Here is a 21,862-nt window from a genome sequence, read left to right on the forward strand (position 1 = left end):
ACTATCTAAAGCTAATTGTTTTTATCCTTTTAATAATACACAGTTGCACCCGTGGGGTGCTTTGGCCTTGGTAGCACTACTTTACCTTAAGTGTATTTTAGTCCGTACCAGACTCAGATTTCACACAACCTTGACAAATTATACTTTGTTTGAAACTTCTAAGTCTCCTAATTGTACCTGTGCAAATCATTTTAGGATCCCCATATCACTGCAACAGCTGGTGACACAAAAATGGTTCAGGCTCTAAAGTGTGCTACTACTACTACTACTACTACTACTAGAGCAGTACCCTTTTTAAATGGGTGCATTATTTTCACAGTTGTGCACAGCAGACTTCAAAGATGACATTTTATGCAGCTGTATTTTTAAAAAAAATGTATGCAAGACAAAACACTGTGCTATATGCCAAAGCTTTTATTAACAAATAGTAGAAAACATAAGATGCCATCAGCAGGATAAACGTACACAGTGCATTTTACATGTAGAAAGTCCAATTTTAATTTCCAAGTATATTATACTCTTTAGGATTCACAAGGCCGCTTGACTGAGGCACAGGTCAGACCACGTCATACTGGGTATTCTATTGTGCAGTAACTGTAATGAGGAGCAAACATTTGGCAGTACGTGAACCAGTTTGTATGTAAATGTGAAACCTACAGAGTTCTATGTTTTACCTTCTTTGCCACACAAGGAATGACATTCTCTATCCATTACAGAAAACTGAATGAACTAAATGTGCAGAGGTTGAACATCAAAAGATTAAAAAAAAAACATGTTATTCCTTTGGTGGGTTTACATTGTGATCAAACAAGGCAGAAAACTGAACAGCTGTGTAGTTCACCGAGAAATAGCACCAGCTGAATTATATCCTATTACAGCACATCTTAACTTCTCAATACCTGCTCATTAACTCTGACTGTTTCCAGCATTAATGTCAGTAGAAAAGCACTAGTGTTTACCGTGACAGCGAAAGATAACTATGAAAAACTTTGGTTTAGAACATTAACGAGATACACTGGTGTAACGACAACCCACCACAAAGTATCGTTTTAAATATACTGTGAACACGCAATATCATAAAAAAAAAATGAACCAATGGTTGAGGATTGCAACTCAGTGGTGCAAGTAAACTGACATGAAAGAAAGCAAAAACTACCATCTTAAAAATGGCTCAATGATTTGTAAACAGGACTAAGCTGAAAGCTAGTCTTAAAGGGTCTGAGTTTGGCTCGTGTGTTCATACAAATATAAAATAAATAATTATACAAATATATAGATATATATATAAAAGATGCCCACCACCATTTTCCACTGCTTACAACAGCAGGGTTAACAAATCACTCGTTATTTTGGCTGTATAAATTCCACCATCAGTGTCAGTGACAAAAAATATTAATGTCCTTTGCCAAGAGCAGTATTTTATTATCATTTCAGCTCCTATCTTCTTTGATCATTTCTCTCCAGACAAACCACATCAGGGCAGACTGCTGCTTTTAAACACAAAGTCATACATACTCTCTGATGTGCATACTTTACTGAAGGCACAAAGGTGAAACTTCAGGCAACTCTGGGGGATCAATCACACAGATACTAAATGCTCTCTCTTTCCAAAATGCTGCACCAGGTCAGATCACTGCGGCCGCCTGCAGAATCCTTAGCTGTCGTCCTATTCACTCTTCAGACTTGCTCCATTCCTCTGCTCCCGCAGCCTCCTCCTCTGCAGGTATCCGGTGCGCTGCAGACGGTTCATTCTGGCTCCCAGGAAGATAACGATGCTGCTCGGCACTAGCTTGGTGGTCACCCAACCCTGTGAGGAAGTTAAAAAAAAGGTGCATGAGTTTATATTCATTTTAAACTTTAGCTTTCAGGCTTTAATGCTTATGTGAAAATGCAAAAAAAAAAAACTTTTCAAAGACATCTTGAAAAGGTAGGTTTTGTGTCAATTATATTAATCTTGTTGCACAAATCAGTAAATTAAGCAGATTAAGACAGAAATGCAGCCTGGGTATGGTATGGCAACTGAGCAACATTTAAGCTTACTTAATGTACTCCCACACTGACTCAGTATTTTGAGATTTGAACTTCTTACCATGACAGCATGAGGGAAGTAGCCGTTAGTCTGGCTCTGCAGACCCACAGTGGTGAGCTCAGCGGCCACGTAGCGTTCTGGGGTGGGCTTGTCCAGGGTGGGCTTCCTGATACGAGTCATCTTAGTGGCCACAAAGAAGGGCAGCACACTCTGCAGAAAACAAAGTATAAATGTGTAAAATTAGCATAAACAACAAGAAAATCTAAAAAAAGAAATTCCTTGTTCTTCCTTGTGTTCGTATAAAGTCAGACATTAAGTTGTATGATGAGCATTTAAATACCAAATCATGTGTCCTCCTGTGAGACTGACCACTGTTACTGTAAGATGCACTTAATGTTAAAACTCATAAAATCTTTGCTGTAAACTGGTCTGGTGTCTGGTGTTATCAGGTGAAAAAACACTCCGGGTTTGCTGAGGTGAAACTGCTGTACACACTTCAACCACAAGGTGGCACATGAGTGAATATTACAGAGGGTGCTATAAACAGAACAAACAAGCCTTATGTGGAACAACATTTTTTTTAAATGCCTCTGCTGAAAATAAAAAAAAAAGGATAAAAATGGCATATCAGAGGCATCGTTCATGAATATGTATTGCTTCCAATTCCTCCTCAGGCAGGACTGAGAGCAATGAGGTGATTTTTTTTTTCTAACCCTTTCGAGAAGAGTTCAGAATCATCAGAGGGGACAGATTTCATATCCTTTGTAATATAAGTCTAAAGCTAAGATTTTAATGTGTCAACTCTTCCACTTATTTATTAATAATCTTACATTTAATACCACATCAGAAATGTGGTCTACAGCGGCTGACCCAGCCATCACAGTCCAAATGGTGTGTGGAAAACATGCATTTAGCCACATAAAAGTCTCCACTTTTTAATCAATAAAGTTGTTTATCAAAACACATTATCTAAAAATAATCCTGTGTCCTCACAGCTCAAAGACTTCCAAGAGAATGTTTTAGATTCAAAAGTTCCAAAGTTTGGTGTAAGAGAGGGATCGATTCCACCAGACACGCCCCAAACTCACCTGAATGATGATGCCCTGACGCCTGTACTCCTCCTGAAGGCCACGAGAGAAGAAATCCATGAAGGCCTGCACACAGAGAAAGATCAGTCAGATTTAACATGTCAGTCTGTGGGAGTGTTGGTCTATTATCACCAGCCTCAATAAAAACGAATTCCTTGAAAATACAAGCAGATACTAACCAATATTATTAAAAAATAATATTGGGCTTTACAAGCCCAGATGTTGCACGCACCTTTGTGGCAGAGTAGACTGTGAGCAGAGGGACGGGGTACATGCCACTGGCAGAGGAGATGTTGAGGATTACACCTTTGGACCTGAGAAAAAAAAAACAACAAGGTAGATTTAGGACAAGAACTTAGCTTTATTTCCTGTGATTCTAAGATAACATTCAGGGCTGCAGCAGTGACCATTCACAGTGACTGAATTAAATTCCCAGACTCAAAACTATCATGTTTTGATGATGTGGAATTCAGTCAAAATTAGTATTGCAGGCTTCACAGTTCTCTTGAAAACCTGATCAAATCGTCAGTTTCAATGCTACTACCATCACACAAATCCCCATCATAGGACTTTCCTCAAGATGTGAAGCACTGATCCCAGAACAGTGCAAAAATGACGTGTTTTTGTGTCCTTAATTTTTCTCCAGATCCACAAACTTTCACTGATTTCCCATGCCTGTGGGAACCCAGTGTCTGTACAGATTCAGCACACTGACAAATACACACACAGTCATGTTACACACACACACACACACACTAAAACAGTGTGGTAGTGGCCGTGTGCGTTGCCATGGCAGCCTGTTGCTGCAGTGATGTAGTGGAGCGACGCTCCAGCCTCACACGGCACCAAATGTGCCTGTGCTGCTATTGGCTAGCAGGAGTCACATGGGAACCGAGCAGCCAATCGGGTGGGAAGAGCACTTTGTGTGAATTGAAAGCTTGTCAGCATTGCGAACAAAGGAGGAAAGGGAAAGAGAGATGCAGTGATGGAGAGGGCTCAGGGAGGATTTCTTGTTCCCCTTCTTGATAAAAAAGAGTCACCTTCATAAAGCAGTAGTTTCCCAAATAGTGTTCTTCATAAATACAGGGTTTTGATTAATTTTGAGATTCCTTGCGCAGCCCTGTGCCACAATCCCTCATTCACAACACTGATATTTGACTGCAGTCATGTCGCAAAACATGGAAGCCTATCATTTAACTCACCTCTCAGCCATTCTGGGCAGCACCAGACGGGTCATCTAAAAGAACAACAACAAGACAGGCTCGGTCAGTGTCAACCATCACACAAAAACAACGACAAAACTCATGAAAGAAAGCAAGGGGACTGGAAAAGAAGGGAAAGAGTTTTATAAGAAAAAATGAAAACAAAAAGAAAGACAAAGTAGGAGGGAGAGAGAGAGAGACGGGCAGAGACCGACAGAGAGAGAGAGTTGCGTGGGTGGCGAGTACAGACAGCGTTGGTGTAGTCCACCGTTGCTTTGGGAACAACTGAGACACTGCAGGTACCATGGTAGAAACAGCAGAAGAGGAGGAGGAAGAAGAGGAGAAGAACAAAAGGGGGGGAAAGTGAGGGGGAAAGTAATACCCACGGATCAACTTTAAACAAACACTTGGGGCCTGATACAAATGTGTAGTTTCCTCTCTGAAGAGCAAAAGTGTGCAGAGCCGTTGAATACAGAGCCAAACTTACCTGGCACACTGAGGTCATGTTGACGTTGATCATATTTGTGATGAACTGAAACACAGAAAGTACCAGTCAGCTAAAGACTCGCGTATAAAATCAGATGTTTATACAATGCAGAGCACACCTATCAGCCAAGATATAAAAAGGTAGCAGATACTGGTAAAGAAGATGTAAAAAAGACTAGCCACTGCAATAGTGCGGAGCAAGAGACAAAGAAAAGCTTTTCAAAAAAGATGATTTCATTTGCTTTTTCAGTTATTTCGAGGTTCTTCTCTTTCAGTCACAGAAAACTAGCAGCAAAAGAGAATTTCCGTCTGCAAATAAAGATAAAATAACAAGACATAAAAACTCACATTCTCCAGATCAGGAATGTGGAGGTAGTACTCGGGGTAGGGGTAAGACACACCGACATTGTTGACTGTTGAAAACAGAAGGGAAAAAAAGAAATTATTCTACTGTTTTCATAAAACAACCTGGTGCTGGGAAACTCAAACTAGCTTCAATTTCTACCACAAGGTGGCAACAAAAGCAAACAAGATACAGACAGGCATTTACTCCACACTAGACACAGCCACACCTTACAACCAGTAGAGCACAACTGGTAAGAAACAGGACAAAGAGCTCCTTATATGTTCAACTGAAAAGTACAATGTGAACTCTACAGTTTACACATCAGATAATTACACCAACAGCTGAAATTTTAGCGCAACTTTAAACAAAAACAATGACTCGTGATGTCTGTGTCAAAATAATGTTTTCTGAAAAGTCTTTAAAGCTTGTTAAATGCAAGGCAGACTTTTTTTTTTAAACAATGCATATCTCAAAGAAGTGGAAGGCAAGAAAAAAAATCTTTCCATAAGAAAGTATTCAGCCTTTGCGTTCGGGTAATGTGTCTCCTTCACAGCAATGTCAAGATAATTCAACCAGAACTTAAACATGAATCCAGTCAAGAATAAGTTCACATTGCCAACTTTTCCCCGACAACTACAAAGATGATATCTGAATAGTATCTGAATAAGTGACTTATTAACTAAAATGGATCAAATTACCCTCGTACATGTTGTATGATTTAGGAAATAAAAGTCGTGGTTTATGTATAGTGAAAGCCAACATCCATTTAAAATATGTCAACATGGAAATAGGTGCCTGTGAGTCACTGCATTTAATAAATAGATAAATAAATAAATAAACAAACAAACAAACCGCTCTTACCAAGAACTCCAATCTCCAGACCAGCCAGCCCCGCCTCGATCTTGGGGTAGATGTCTGTCTTGCCAAAGTCAACTGCAATAGTCTTGGTTTCCACCTTATACTGCTCCTCTGTGAAAGGAGGAACAAGAGTCTGTTAATGATCAGTTTAAAATTATACTGGTGCATGACAATTAACAAAAGGCGTTTTAAACTGTAGAAAAGAAAGTAACATTATACAGTTGGCATGAGAAGATCAAAGATACATACAAAGGACGCATGTTTAAGATCATTCAGCTTAGTGAACGATCATGAAGATCATGCTTTTACCACACTGTCATTCCATGCATTTAGAGTGCCACAAGTCAGCCAGCAACATTGTGCAAAAGCTCATTACATGGTCCAACTACAGAGCAATCCCCTGTTTCAAAACCATAGATCCATTCAAATGAAAGGAGCACGAATCCAGTCACTGTCAGGCTCGAACTGAAGAGGGCACTGCGTACCAGCAAACCAGCCGAGAAACCTTCTTCTCCCCCTCCTTCCCTCCCTCCACTCCCTCGTCATGTTTGACGTGCCTGCTGCAATTAGAATTTATTGTCCAAAGACTCGTTTAGCTGATAGGTGGCGGAGGGAGTTATAAGAGGAAAATTCCTGGGATGTGCTTCGGCAAAGACCAGTAGTGTGTGTTCAGTCAGAGTTCAGATGAGATTAAAAAAAAATTGGGTGGGGGGGATCTGAGAGAGATGTGAGTAAAATAAAAAAGAGGGGGTTGTGGGTTGAAGCCTCCCTGAACTCTATATCGAGATCAGACTTTCTTTTTTAGTCACTGTGAGTGCATGTCAAAGAAAATGATAAAGGCAGCTTAAGACATGGTGGCAGAGAAGCGAACATGTTAAGGCTCAGGTTGCCAAATTGGAGGAGTAATTTGGGGGTTGCCAGGTTAGTGTGATCCAGAGTCAAATGAGATGGTTGCATAAGGGAGGGGAGAAACATTTACAACAATGAAATTATAGATGGGGCAGGGTGGGTTGCCCAGTTACATGCTAAGGAGGGTGGTTTTGTCAGACTAATCGTGAGGGAGGAGTGCCAGAGTTTGGCACGCCGCACCCCGCTCGTGACTACCCATCAGCCCCCTCTGTGGACTTGAAGCACGACAGGGGAAATTGCGCTGTGGGAGACGTCAGAGACAGATGGAAAGAGAGCGAGTCGGGGAGAGGGCACTATTTGAACAAGGGGGGCCACTCACCATTCAGTCTCTGTTCAAATCTGGAGACAAGCCAGCAAAGGAGGAGTAAAAAAAAAGTTTTCCTTTCATACGGACTCTCATTTTACTATTTGTTGCTTCTGTTTGTGTAGACTTGAATGAGAAAAGCCTGATCTGTTTCTAACACATATCTCAAAGGAACAGGTTGGTGTCCACGAGTTTCCTTAATCAGGCGACATATTTAATCTGTCGTACAGTGTGAAAGTAAAACACAGTCTGCTTTGATGGCTGCATGCTTCTAATTCACTAGCAGTTAAACAGTATAAAGATATGACTTAACAGGATGCAAAAGAATGCGAAAAATGGAATTTACAAGGTAAATCCAAACAGTGAAACAACAAATATGTTGTGTTTTTGAAAAGGGAAGTATGCAGATTCACACTGCTGCTGCCAAACTTCATACAGGTTGAAACATCAAGAATATATGCTAACCTGTGTTCTGTCTCCAAAAATCTCTGCTGACAATATGTTAACTCCTTATACTGAGGATATGCCCTGTTATCAATGCCTGGGAAACCCTGTAGCTGATGGGGTGGGATGCTGCACGTCACTGTCTGCCTATAGACACATCCTCATCAGCCCATTCACTGTGCTCTCAACCGGTTCACAACAGGTTCCACGATGTTGTGGAGACAAACACAAACACACTTACCAAGGGACTTGGCCACATCGTCCAGCTTTTCCTGGGAGCGGCTGATCAACATCATGGCAAATCCACGTCGAGCCAGCTGGAAAGGGAAAAGGAAAAGGTTAGCCACAGATGCAGAAGAATCCTTCTTTTCAAATACTGAAGGCGATACATACACATACACTAATGGTAACTGCAGATGGTAGTGAGAAGAAACAAAATTTTGAACTTCAGCACCCAGAAATCACATAACTATTCTACAAAAATAATTAGACAGGAAAAAGATCTTAATATGATGATCTGTTCTGTCAGAGAGCACTAACCCCCTAAAGTGTAGGAGTTAAGTTTGTATGCTTCAACTCTGGATCAGATGATTGACAGAGCATTGGTAATATATCATTCAAAGTGTTTCCACTGGACTTAGAGTGATCACCTGTGTGTATCTGTATGTGTAAAACACACTTGTTGTGCTCACTTTGTTGGAAACATGCTTCCAGAAGACAGACTTTTGACTGACTGCTTCACAGCTTTTGAGAAGTTGAGAGTTTCTGGTTGTGGTTATTCTGAAATATTCCTACCAGCTGCTTCCCGTGTTGTTTCTACTGGACGCATGCTGCTGGGAAAAGTGAGCAAATCTAAATGTGCATCTCAAATTATTTGAGATGATGTGCTCTTGAGCTCAGACGAGGACTGAAAGCAGCAGTGAACTAGTGTGTTGTTGCATAAATATTAACATTCCTAAAAAAAAATAAAAAAAAAAATAAAAAAAACTTGCATGGCATAATACACTGGATAACGAACGGTGGCCTGATGTTGCGTGACAAGCGGCCAGCCCCTGCTGTTGGTGCTGTAGCACCAACAGCAACAGTATGAGTCAAAGGCCCTACACGACTATATTATACAGCCAGCACGCCCACACTAGTATGGGCCAAACACGTGGCAGGATAGCCCCTATTCAGTGTGTGCTTTTTACCTCTGTATGAGCTCTTGTTGGCGAGCTTGTGTTGAAGTGTGTGTGCATATGTGTGTGAGGACTCTCTTCCACGTTATTAGGCCTGTAAGAGCTCTCCCCTACCGTGGCCTATGAGTGAACATGGTGTGTGTGTGTGTGTGTGTGTATGAGTCACAGCTTTCCTGTGAAAGAAATGAAATAAATAAGGGTCCAGGAGCCTCACCTCCTCCGCATAGGATTTCCCGATTCCATCTGTGGCTCCCGTCACAACTGGATAAAGACAGAAAGCAGAAACAGAGGTCAGTATAGGTTCTTTCCACAAGACTCTTAAGGAGAGCAGAGGTCAGGTCAACTTCTGTTCACCTCATGAGGGAGCAATGTTCTTTAATGTTAAGAAAAGACTCAGAATGGTTCACATTCTTTGAGGATTAATGATCAAACTGAAACCATGGTTTCACTTTGCATGTTTGATATGGGTTTACTTACTCTAACCCTGCCAAATGGCCTCAGCTATGTAAATCTGCAATACCGGTGAGTCATTCTTGACTGACTCGTCACTCTGGCACTATGCTATATGCAATGTTTCTGTTATCTTTCCATCTCGTGTCGGTCATGCATAAAAACATGCACACAGATCTGATACTCTTTGTTCAGAGGCTTATGACACATCTTCACTTCAGGTTTGACCACTTTCAGATGTCATTGTAATGGCTCAGAGCCTCAATATGGAATTAAGCCCAGGGGACTTTACGGTGAGAGATGGGACAGTTATATGAAGCAAATCCGTAGGAGGACACACCCTGCAACACAATCCTCCTGCTATTTGGGAAAGCCTCTCTCTAAGCTCCGCAATGACAACTTTTTCATCAGTCAAATAATGTTTCTTTAGAATGAGATCCATTCTCCAAGTGCACACGCACGCTTGTGAAGTTCGATTTCGGAGCAGAAATGCATATAACACAACCCACAATGGTATAGATAGGAGTTAAATCACAAAGGCTGCGCCACAAAAGACAACAAAGGGGATGGAGATTGTACAGAGGTGGAGATAAGATGATATAGATTAAAGGAGAGCAAGATAGAAGACTGTACAGGATTCACAAAGCCTTCAACACCCACTGATACCTCACTGGGAGCAGCTCTTGTGGTGTAAGACAGTATGATTTTCAAGATCGTGATTAGGGTTCCTTGCACATGAGCGCAGCCTTGAATCACTTATCAGTTTAGTATACCAAATCTGACTGGCAATGGTTAAATCACGTGTATCTGTAGTTACAAGTAGACAATAGGTGGAGGAAAGAGAATGGTGGCAAACCAGAGAGGAGTAGCACAGTTCAGTAAAAGCAGAGGAAAGATTTTCACAGGCACGACAAAAGACAGTAAAGAGGCCGAAGCGTGAGGAGACAAAGACAGAGAGAGGAGCTGGTGTTCTTCCTGTGTTCAGAGTTCTCCTCACCTTGTCAAGCAAGCAGGGCTATTTTTAAGCCTTCACTGCCCATCAACCCCTGCCCCTGCTTGACTGACGGTAGATGGGGGGAGGAAAGGGTGGATGAAAGGAAGGAAGGAGGGAGAAAAAGAAACAAGGAAGGTAGAAAAACACACAAGACAAAAAAAAGGAGTGGTGTTGGTGAGGGGAGATTGGGGGTACACACAAATATACACGCACACACATAATTGTGCATCATGAATATATTATTAGCAAGGCTTGATGAAAGATTAATAGAGGTAGAGGACATTCTCTGGCAAAGAGCTGGAGAGCAGGAAAAAGACAAGATGAGAGAGGGGATGCAGAGAGGAGGGAGTGATGACGAACATGGAGCAGGGGAAAGGAGGAGGGTGAAGTGGGGTAGGGAGGCTGTGGGGAGACGGGGGGTGGTGGGAGGGTGGAGGGGTGAGGAGGGATCCTGGGGGTGGCTAAAAATAGAACTGGAGCAAAGCAAGAGAACGAATGAGTGAAGGAGAAAGAGACAGAACAGAGATGGCGGTGGAGAAGGGGGGGCAAGTGAGTGAATGAGAGAAGAGGAGTGAGAGAGAGAGTAGCACAAAGTCAAAAGTGAAAAGAGAGCAGAATCCCTGGTTATTTTTAAACCCCCCGTGTTAAGAATGAAACGCTCCATGGCAGAAAAGCCTCAATGGGTGCGGGTTGTACCATATCAGGCTCTCGCTGCAGATGCAGGTGGGGGCAAACAGAGGCATGGAAAGGCTGCATTCACTGCAAAGTAAAATGGCTGGGGGGAGACAGCAACAACTCGACACAAAATCAGCTTTTTGTGTAGTGAATGAGGCTCATCTATAGTGCACATGCCAATATAACACTGGAAATATCACATCGTAGATCATAGCTGGCAGCTGAAAACCTCATAAATCAAGAATCAGCCTCTTAAGATGATGACTATCAGGGATATGCAAGTTTTGTGCTTGTCTGATGAGTGCTGAATGAGTGTAACAGACGGAAGGAAGAAGAGACGAGAAGGAAACCGTTCAGATCAGGAAAAAATAAAAAAATCAGCACGACTGGAGTTACAAGTTTGCTAGATGGTAACAGCAAACAAGTCTTCTCTGAGACGTTGTGTACCAACAAGTGAGGAAAAGCCCTGAGTGATAAGGAATACCTTCTATGCTTCTTCTCAAACTAGGTCTACGATACCTTCGAGGAAGAACTGACAGGCCAAGTCCACTGGCACCAACAAAAAAAAAAAAAAAAAAAAAAAAAACATCAAGAGGAGCATAAGTGCACCGGCCACATTCCAGTCAAATGGGTTAACAATTATACCCCACAGATAGGCAGCTGGGATGCATGTCGTCTGCCTGCATGACTGAGTTTCAGGTGCAGAGAAATGCACCTGCGTGTAAGAATGTGTTATGCGCCAAAATGCACGTACAGCATTGCTGAGCGTTCCCCTGAAAGAGCAGAGAGTGCAGCAGTGCATTACGTGCTTAAAATGCATGTGCAGCATCACCTCTTGAACTTGAACATGACAGTTGGGTACATATGGTACTTTACCGTGTGCTATGTGTCAGACTGTGCATACGTGTTCAGGCTGTGAATACCATGCATTTTTAGAATACTGTAAAAATGAGGCATCAATCTCAGCTCTGCATCTCTTTAAAAAGAAGAAAAAGAAAAAGAGAAACAGGTCAATTCTTTCCAAACGGTGAGGGCTTTGATTGGCTGTCATCTTCCCATTATAGCCAAGTCTGCTGCATTTCAAACCCTCCGCTCTGCAAGTTTCAATTAGTGGAGATGAAATTATCACACAATCAGGCTCCAGTTTTGGCTGTGAAGACATAGTCTTTAAATTCAGTCAATAAACATCCTTTCACAAAACATGGTTTAAGAGTGTTATTCTTAAAAGCCTTTAAAATAAAAACATACGAACAGACGCAAGAATCTGCCCATTTTTAAGAGGTCACTTCAAACGATTTAGTACAGATGCCTACTGTCTAATTTACTTGAGTGGTTCAATGGAAAACAAACAAAAAACAAACACTGAGAATGCTACAACTCAGAAATTGTTTTATCTCGACTTACTTCTTTATGGACACTATACTTTGAACCCCCCCACTTCCCCAGGCCTAATGTCCCTCTACCACGCGCCCCCCCCCCCCAAATCCTCATGCTGTACTTGAATGACCACACTCCTCCCACTCATTATATAATAGTACCATTTTCTCAATAAACGTTGTCTAGGGAGTGAGTGAGAGTGAAGTGTGCGTGCGTGTGTGTATGTGTTTATATGTGTAACAGGGATGGTTAGTAAAGTGGGATGAGGACACAGAGTTCCTCTCGAGTCTTAAGACATTTCCTCTTTGCTTTTGAAATGCTATAATCCATCATTAGTGAAGACAAGAACAGAGGAAACATTGTGGGAAATTCTTAGCCAAGTAACCTAAAAATAATTTATGGAATTATGAGAAAAGAGAGAAACAACAAATCATTAATCAGCCAAGCTTGAAACACTACAGAATGAAATTTGATGCCAGTTGTTCCTCCTGTAACTAGCAACCCATCAATAATGAGCCACACACACACACACACACACACACACACACACACACACACACACACACACACACACACACACACACACACACACACACACACACACACACACACACAGGACACTGCAGACTGCAAAAATCACAGAGGAAATATAAGTCACCTGTTCAACTCTTCCACTGATGTGCAAGCAGAACACAATGTCCCAAAAACCCCCATTGTTCATTTCAGTCGCAAACACACACCCATATACACACATACAAACACACACACACATATACACACCCCAGTGCTCCCAGCAGGGCTTAAATCCCTTCACGTGAGCAACGCATTACATCTGTGACACACACACACACACACACACACACACACACACACACACACACACACACACAGATGTAATATAACAAAAAGGGTCTACGCAAGCAAGCACGTGAATGACAGCAGCGCTACTGACGCTCAGAGAAGACGCAGGCAGACAAAGGGTGGATGTGTGTTGATGGGGAAAACACGTATGAGAGTGAAATGTGCACTGGATAAAAAACATATGGAGATTTGGGAGAGGCCAGTGAAGAGGAGTGTGTGAATCCATGAATGTATGCATGCATGTGTGTGCTGGCGGAGGGGATGTGTGCACCGCTGCCTCTCATCATTTCCAGCAACACAGCTCTGAATCCAGCCCCCCCCCCCCCCGGTTCCAGCGCCTCTGAGAAAACTGGTCCATCATGCCGGCTCTGAAGCGCCCTGACGGGGGCGCGTTTGCACCGCAGCTCTGCTGTGCTTAGTGCTGCACATCACGTCCAGAGGTATTGACATCCCCCAGCCTTTTCTGTCTCCCTCCCTCCTTCTCTCTCTCTCCCTCCTCAGCAGTGGAGCAGCCCCTGCCGCTGCCTGCTCACTATTCCGAGGGTCTAAAAAAAGCAGCAGGAGGAGTAAAAATAGCAGCGCGCCAGCACTGCCTCGTCTGGGAGCTGCCTGCCTGCCGCAGCACCTGAATACCAACAAGATCCCCCACCACCATCACAATCACCACGACGACCAGGCTGCTGTTGCTACTGCTGCTGCATCCTCAGCCCTCCACCTAAACCCCCCGATGCTGGGGGGAAAGACCCCCACAGAAGATCTGATCTGATGAGCGGTGGAAAAAGAACAGGGTGATCACAAAACCACCTCCGCCGATACCTTGAGAGGAATCTTAGATTTAGATCGTCGTGGACTGCATGAGAAGGCAGCTGCCTGAGGATGAGCAGCTCATAATAATAAAACGAGAAAAGCTCTAATCTTTATGAATATGGAGATTCAGGTTTCTGTTCTGTTCACTGATTATTCCTTCTCAGGATGAAGGTGTGCAGATTAGTGAAATAAGCGGACCTACTGTTGTGGAGAAATCTAGCACGGTCTATCAGTTACCCACAAGTTTTTTTTTCCTTTGGCAAATTCAACTTCCTATGCAAAGAGAGCGAGACAGGACTAAAATGAGCGCAAAGACTCCCCTAACCCAAACCCTCCCCGCCACCGCCAAATCCCCAATTAAGATTCTCAGTGAGGAGAGACTGCGGTCCTTGTATGCCCCGCTCTCGTTACGTACTGTTATGTAATCTGTCGCACCCCAAACTCGCCTATCAACGAGCAGCCCCTCCCATCTCAGAGGGAGGAAAGAAGATGGGGAGGGAGGGATGCAGCAGAAGATTCCAAAGACCCCTGCCCCCCCCCCCCCCCCCCCCCCCCCAACACACACACACACACACACACTCCTTTCTCCATCCGCCCACCTTCTACATTTAAACACACACACACGCTGCTGCTTTAAATAGCAGGGGAGAATAGTCACATGGGTAATATAAAAGTCGACAAAAATAAAGCCTGATCGGGCCGGGGGAGAGGAAGGAATGAGGGGAGGGAGAGTGAGAGACAGAGAGACAGAAAAAGAGGACATGTACTTCAGAGCGGCCCAAGATAGAACCAGCATCTATATTTGGGTGCAGAGCAAAAATAGTCCGGTCCCCCTCCCTCCTCCAGTCACATGCCTCGTTTAAAAATCGATAGTTTCCTTCACCACAGCTGCTTGGATTGAGACAAGGTGATTTTTGAACAGGAAACAAACTTCACTATTTGTCCGTGTGCTGTTAAGAACAGACTGTACTGTGTGGAGGTTTTCATTTCGAAGAAAGCCTGCAGCAGGTGATTTCACTTTATTAGTCCCTCCTCTCTGGCTGAAGGGCTGAAATCACCTGCTGGAGTCTTTGGTGGTAGGCATGAAAGTCTGCATGGTGCATGACAGAAAATGCTTGCTCTGTCATTTACATCCCATTTTGTGACCCAACCTAAACTGATGAACCCTCCACAGATGTAACAATACTTTTAAAAGTAACTTGTATTTCAAGGCTTGTGTTTACTTTATGAAGTGGATAATGCCCTGAAACATGTCTTATCACCAACAAATACACAATGTGCCCATGACTGATGAGCTGAATGCTACGCTGAACAGACATTTCATCCATCAGGAGTTTCTGGTTGAAAAAACTAAGGCCAGCCAGCATTAACCAAAACTGACAATGAAAACAAATCAAAACCAAGATAACTTTTTAAAAAAATGTATCTAAAACTACAAGAATCCCTTGCAAACCCACTTGTCTCACACACCCATCCAATAAACTCTTCTCAGGTGAGCAACACTTGTTTTTTGTTTTTGTTTTTGCTTTACAGATGTTAGGTAATAACAGATCAGAACATGACTTCATACATTCTTCCACTTGGGCTCATCCCAGAAACACTGACTTACTGCCAAAACCTCAAGATACATTTCAACAGATACTTGAAACTGAACAAACCGCCTCTCTGGCACGTTGAACCACAACCAGCATAAAGCAATAAACCACTGATTCCAAATATGCTGGTGGCCCAGGATCACATGGCTGAGCTGCTACTTCATTACTGCACTTGATGCTCGCTTTTAACTTGGGTATGTGCAAGATATCATTGGGCTGGAAAACTGGCTAAACTTGGTTTAAGTAAACTAAGTTAGTGGTTTAAAAAAAACAAGAACATGACAAAGAAAAAATATGCAACTAATAAGTATTTTTTTTGAGGTGCCATGGCTTCAACAAGATGTATTTTACTGAAAAGGAGCCATTTATGAGTTGCTGTGTCTAAGGAACTCAAGCTAATTCCAGTTCACCACTCAACATTAACTTTATTTGCTGAGGCATTTCAGTTCCTTTGTCAGCATGAAGACCATTTCTGTGGAAATGATTATTCAGTCAAGTTAATTGACAACTATCAGCTAATCCTTTAAGTGGTTTTTCATTAAGAAAAAATACCAAACATTCTCTTGTCACAACTTCTCAAATTGCAAGAAGTTGCTGCTTTTCTTTGTCATATGGCCTTAAATGTGATTCTCTATGGGTTTTAGACCGTTGGTTGGACACACAATCAATGTGGATTTGTCACCTAAGACTTGACTGAAGACTGGGGAATTGCACAGACATTTTTAAATATGACATTTCATAGACCAAACAATCAAGATTAGAATTGGCAGATTAATCACAAGTTACTAGATACAGAAGTTATGTCTTAAACTGTTCATCTAGTCTCAGCAGTGGCCCGAGTTATATGACAAAGATAAGATCATATAAGAGCTTGTTACAGCTACAGTATTCCCTGCTGATGTTTATTTCTTGTTTTTTGGGGTAAATAACAAAATTACAAATTGACTACTTTCTTGTGCATTAACAAAATTATATCCATGCTGGTCAGGATGGAGGGAGAGCTGGGCGTGATGGAGTGAGGGGGGAAGGATTGAGAAGGGCTTCAAATGAGGGAGATGCAGAGGATTTTTTTCCTTTTTTTTTTTTTTTTTTTTTTACCCAGCATCCCTGGCTCTGGCACGTGTCACAGAGCGTGTTCATCACATGAACAGCAGTGTTCTCTCTCACCGCCCACACACACATACACACTCGCACGCACAAAGCACTAGGGGGAAGCACATTCACAAGGATGAACAAGTGGAGACCCTGCCTCAGTTGAAGTGCGCACACACACAGACACACACGCACACACAGATAAATTTCATTCACATATGTGCATTTTTCTTACCATGAATGAAGCCTAATGCCTATTCATAAAAAAAACTCTGAAAATGATGCTCTCACAATAATTAACACTGCCCTGTAACTCTGAATCACCTCCAGCTCCAAATGTTTATTCCTGGAGCCAAATCAAACTCAACCAAATTCTTGCATAAGTGCTGACCCGAGTCTCTGTCACTCTTGTGCTGTACTGATGAATGGCTGCATCCTTCTTATATAATAGGACCATTTTCTCAATAAACTCTAATGTCAAAGGGAGGAGGGGGGCACTTCCAAGGCGCATGTCACATCACTATCCCCCCACCCTTGCAAAAAGCTCCCTTTGGTTTAATTCACTTCCCTATAATGGAGTTTTACACACACACGCACACGCACACGCACACACACACACACACACACACACACACAAGAACAGACACTGGCACCCTTATATAATATGGGATGCTGGGGGCTAAGAGTGGAGGAGGGAGCGCAGAGGAGAAAACTGAGCACTACTACACAGAGTGAAAAGCTAGTCCACTGGAAATAAAAGCATAAATACTGAACACTGCATCAAAAGAAAGCATCTACTAAAATAACACAAAATACTAGGGAAATGTTAACTCAGAGATTAAATATCTCTTTGAAAGCCAGATCCAGGCACACTGCTAAAAACTAGGAATCCCTAGAACTCCCCTCTCTCCTGATGCATCCATTGGTCTCTTTCAAAATCTACAGAAACTTAAAAATTTCTTGACAAACAAAAATGTGTCGTGCTCTACAGAACTGCTCTCCCTTCACTCAAGGTTTTTTTTTTTAAAGAAGAAAAACTGACCTACAGATATGGATTGGTCTGACAGGAGGCAGGGAGGGTGAGTGAGTGTGTGGATGCACAGTGCAGCAGAGAGGCTGGGGAAGCCGCCTTGACTCATGCTGCAGTGCTCCAGTTCTGCCACTAGGAGTCTCATCCACTAAGGGGAAGACCAGTCAGTGGCAGAGAAACTCCGGAGAAATCCCTGCTCTGCTCTGCTCTGCTCTGCATGCAAGGCTGCTGCAGAGCTTCAGGCCAACACAGGAAAAAAAAAAAAAAAAAGATGTGAAGCCTCTAAAACGTCTCGTTAAACTAAGGATTTAAAAACTAACATTAAATAAAAAATGTACTTAATTTTACAAAAAGGAATTCTTATATTACCCAGTTTTAGTCGTTACAGGGTAAACTTGACCTCAACCACTTGCACATACTGACAAACCTGTCTGTCCAGGAAATACCTGCTGCCTCCTGTGTTGCGACAGCAGCCATGTGGATTACAAAAAGCACGTTTCATGTATGAGCTAAGTCATCAAACTTGCCATGCTTTTCTAGAAAGCATTCCAGTCGAAGAACCTTCCCTGTGGCTGAAATAAAATGGTATTATGGTTTTATTTCATGAAATATCTTTATTTACTATGGTTGTTGAGTGGCCAGCAATTCCTCCTCACATTATCACACATAAGGTCAGTGCCTACAAGTCAACTTACAAACCTCATTGCCGGTTACCTGATCTATTATATTTATTGAAATGATGCATTTAAAATAAAAGACATTTCCCCTGTCCATACAGGAGGTTTGAGCTAAAGCCTGACCGGGAACGTTATGCAACTACACAACTCTAGAGAGAAAGAACGGATTTAGGAAAAATGCGTAAACAAACTCATGTCGCATAGGGAAATTTAACATGCTGTAACAGGCGCCTCTGTACTTTAGTGAAAGGTGGAGACTGGGAGTAGCACCAATTGACGTATGTGTACGTGTGTAAAAAGAAATCACACCACTTCTTAATCTGGCCAGACCTGCACATCTGGTACAACAAGCTGAGGACGACGTCTCATCCATTGCACATGTCACCCCCTCCCCCTTCACCTGTTCTGTTCCTGCCAGGTTTCCAACCGTTGTGATTGGAGATGAGGTCAAGAGACTTGTCAGACTGGACTAGTAACATAAACTTGTTTCAGGGAGAGTCACACAAGTCCACATCATAAGGGAAGGACTTGGAGGAATAGTTGGATAGCTGTTTTCATGAGCCTTTAATATTAGTTAAATAAGAATCCTTTCTAAAATATTTCTTTAAAACTCTTGGTTTAAAGAAATGAGTCCGACACATTTACCCACTACACGTGATGCAATAGAAAACTGCACCAAAAACGGGCTCTGCTAAAGAACAAGCCCAAGGAAGCATTTCTGGTTACTAAGTGTACAGGAAGGAAACCTCTTGTGCGTAGTTGGAGCTATATCTGAAATACTGGGGGTGGCGGAGGTGGAGTTGGGGGGTGGGGGTAATCACAATTTCTATATGACCAATGAATGACGAAGCGAGGAACAAGCGCATGACTCATCGGTGTGCACCGGTATTCCTCCGCATATTCCAGCAGAATCACTAAAAATCCTGTACATTAGTCATGCCTAAAGGCACCCTAGCTTTGCGTCATGCGTTTCATTCCCTGGCGCACAGGACATCAATTAAACACCCCATTCATAAAAAAAACGACGTTTTAGGGTCGAAGTGCGTCATGGTGCAGAGATAAACACATGGGTTATTAAAATAAGACAATAACAAGGATTCAAATCGGACGGATCGCCTGGTTTTGGGGGGTGTTAGAAAGAAATTGGGAGATTATCAATCTATACCGATGCAAAGGGGAGCGCTCGGCAAATTGCGCAGCAAGAGGCTCCAGACGCAGCAGTCTTCGCCAAATAGGAGACTGGAGAAGTGGGTCAAGCCATGGCAGGGCGATTCCTATGAGACTAGTCGCTATAAAACCAAAATACACTTAGATTTGACTGGTAACTCGCTCTTATTTTGCCAAGCACGTTGAAAAAGTACATTATGGAGTCAAATTCAATTAATGACATTCTAATCTCATCTGAGAATATGTAGGGCAAACGGAATGGGACAGGTAATGTGGCAAGAAGGTATGGTGAGCAAGAAACCGACGACACAACCAAAAGCATGACAAAACACCGCCTGGATGTGCTAATACACAAAGTGAGGTAAAAAGGTAATTAACACAAGAGTCAAAATGTTGGACAAAGTGCCCCAGTGTGACACATTTTCAGAAGTCAAAAGCTGTGAAAATGATCTAGATGTAGGTCACGTTTTAATTGAGCATATGGGTTTGTCCTACATCATGCGGATGGGCTAATGTGGTTCAGTAGTGCGCTGGCTGAGAGCTCACCCACATAAAACAGCTCTCTGAAAAGTGCGCATAGCCTGCGCAATTTGGCTCCTGGCTCACCAATGTGGGGCATCCCCCTACCGCTCCAACTGTGGGTGAAAACGCTGATTGGAGCCCCTGGCAGCAGACGGTGCTGTGTTTGACGCGAGAGAAAAAACACCAATTGAGCTAATAAGGACCATTATCTTGTCAGTCAAACAGCTGCTTACCTGCGCCTGTTACGCAACACCAGCCTCCCCCTGAATTAAGCCACAAAAAAAAAAAAAAAAAAACCCGCACCAGAATGCAGCCCTTCTTTGTGCCAAAGTGAAGTTTGAGCTCAATAACCTCATTCTGGTGTTTGCACGTCGAGTCCACCTGCCTACTTTCTGGGCTGCCCTCTTCGTGACCGTGATATAGACGGCGTGAAAACTGATGTGACCCAACTCACCTGCCCATTTGCCCAGCTTCGGAGAGAGCAGCTGCCCATTTCCCAAGACCCAGATCCTAAAGCCTGAGAGCAGCCTGTAGAGCAGCCACAGCGCCAGGGAGGCCACGGCGAACGCGCCGACCCAGAAGAGAGGCGTCTCGGCCCTGCGGAGCATCTCCTCAACGTTCATCCAGTTCATGTCAGCGGCTCTCGGTGACTAGGCGTGTGTGAGAGTGTGTATGTGGAGACCTCAATTTTAGGCAATGTGCTCTAATTTCCAAGCCACAACGTGAGAGAGAGTCCCTTTATAAGGAGGTTGTAGCATCACACACACTCCCCCAACTCCCCCAACACTCGTCTAGCCTGATTTAAAGTGCACCGCCCACCTCCTACTCTGCACCGCCCTCCTCTGCTCCTCACTGGCTGCAGTGGCTGTCTCTCGGATGATTCACCCCGCCGGTTGAAGCATTTGCATGTCAATCAACTCCAGAGCGTTCCCCATTCATTCGATTTTCTGTATGAAGCAGGGTGGGTCAAAGGGAGACCGGGATGAGGAACGATTGGGCAAACATTACGGCAGCTCCCATCCGGAGTCTGTCATTGGCTCTCGCCAGAACAGGTTTGTCAGTTTCAGTCAGGATTATGAAACCCTCCAAACCCACGCTTTCGAAAAAAAAAACTGCCCATACCACTTTATGAATGAAAGGGTGCTCTCATTGGTGAAAAATGTGCGCGTCCTCCCGCCCCTTGGTGGACGCTTGGAGACAGTTTGTTGGCTAATGTGATGCCAGTCTGTGAGGTCAGCCTGCTCCCACCTAGACATGAGTCACTCGTCTATTTTAGGTATTCCGTCTGCATCATACTGCTGATAACCTCTAAAAAAATGTGGAAACAGGTGCAGGGAGGCATCTCACTGCACAGATACGCTAGTGTTGCGCCAAATAAAATTCCACACTCGCCTCTGCCGCAATATGTGCAAATACTAGCTCCCCAGAAAGGCAAAACTACAATCCCCAGCCCAGCTTTCGCTTTTCAAGCTCTCGCGAGATTGGCCCCATCGTAGTAAGTTCCCCTTCCAAAACATTGAGGAGGGGGAGATGAGATGTGATGTGTGTGTTACATAAACACCGAGACAGGCATGTGAATTTCCATCGCTTTATTTCACTGTTTTTTCTAACATTTCCGTGCACATGAAAAAGCAAGTCGTGTTCACAGACGCCGGATGTTACAGCACAACCGACTGTCACGATTTTCTGTCTGTTCCCCTCTCCGACCCAGAAAGGCTGTTTGCAATAGCATTTTGTAGTCTCCAACACACCCCCTGAGCCGCCATGCTCC

General features: G+C 43.3%; 1 protein-coding gene across 1 annotated transcript; it reads right to left on the minus strand.

The window, feature by feature from the left end:
• Window positions 1-398: 398 nt before the first annotated feature.
• On the minus strand, window positions 399-20,820 carry hsd17b12a (hydroxysteroid (17-beta) dehydrogenase 12a). The gene is made up of 11 exons (XM_041038884.1): window positions 20,546-20,820; window positions 9,059-9,105; window positions 7,908-7,983; window positions 6,013-6,120; window positions 5,154-5,218; window positions 4,807-4,851; window positions 4,320-4,354; window positions 3,350-3,431; window positions 3,118-3,183; window positions 2,090-2,239; window positions 399-1,807 (listed from the first exon to the last, which is right to left on the minus strand). The coding sequence occupies exons 1-11, from the start codon at window positions 20,721-20,723 to the stop codon at window positions 1,667-1,669; spliced, it is 993 nt and encodes a 330-aa protein (XP_040894818.1). The 5' UTR covers window positions 20,724-20,820; the 3' UTR covers window positions 399-1,666.
• Window positions 20,821-21,862: the final 1,042 nt, after the last annotated feature.

Source organism: Toxotes jaculatrix, chromosome 5 (genome assembly GCF_017976425.1).
Source record: "Toxotes jaculatrix isolate fToxJac2 chromosome 5, fToxJac2.pri, whole genome shotgun sequence".
Classification (NCBI taxonomy): Eukaryota; Metazoa; Chordata; class Actinopteri; family Toxotidae; genus Toxotes; species Toxotes jaculatrix.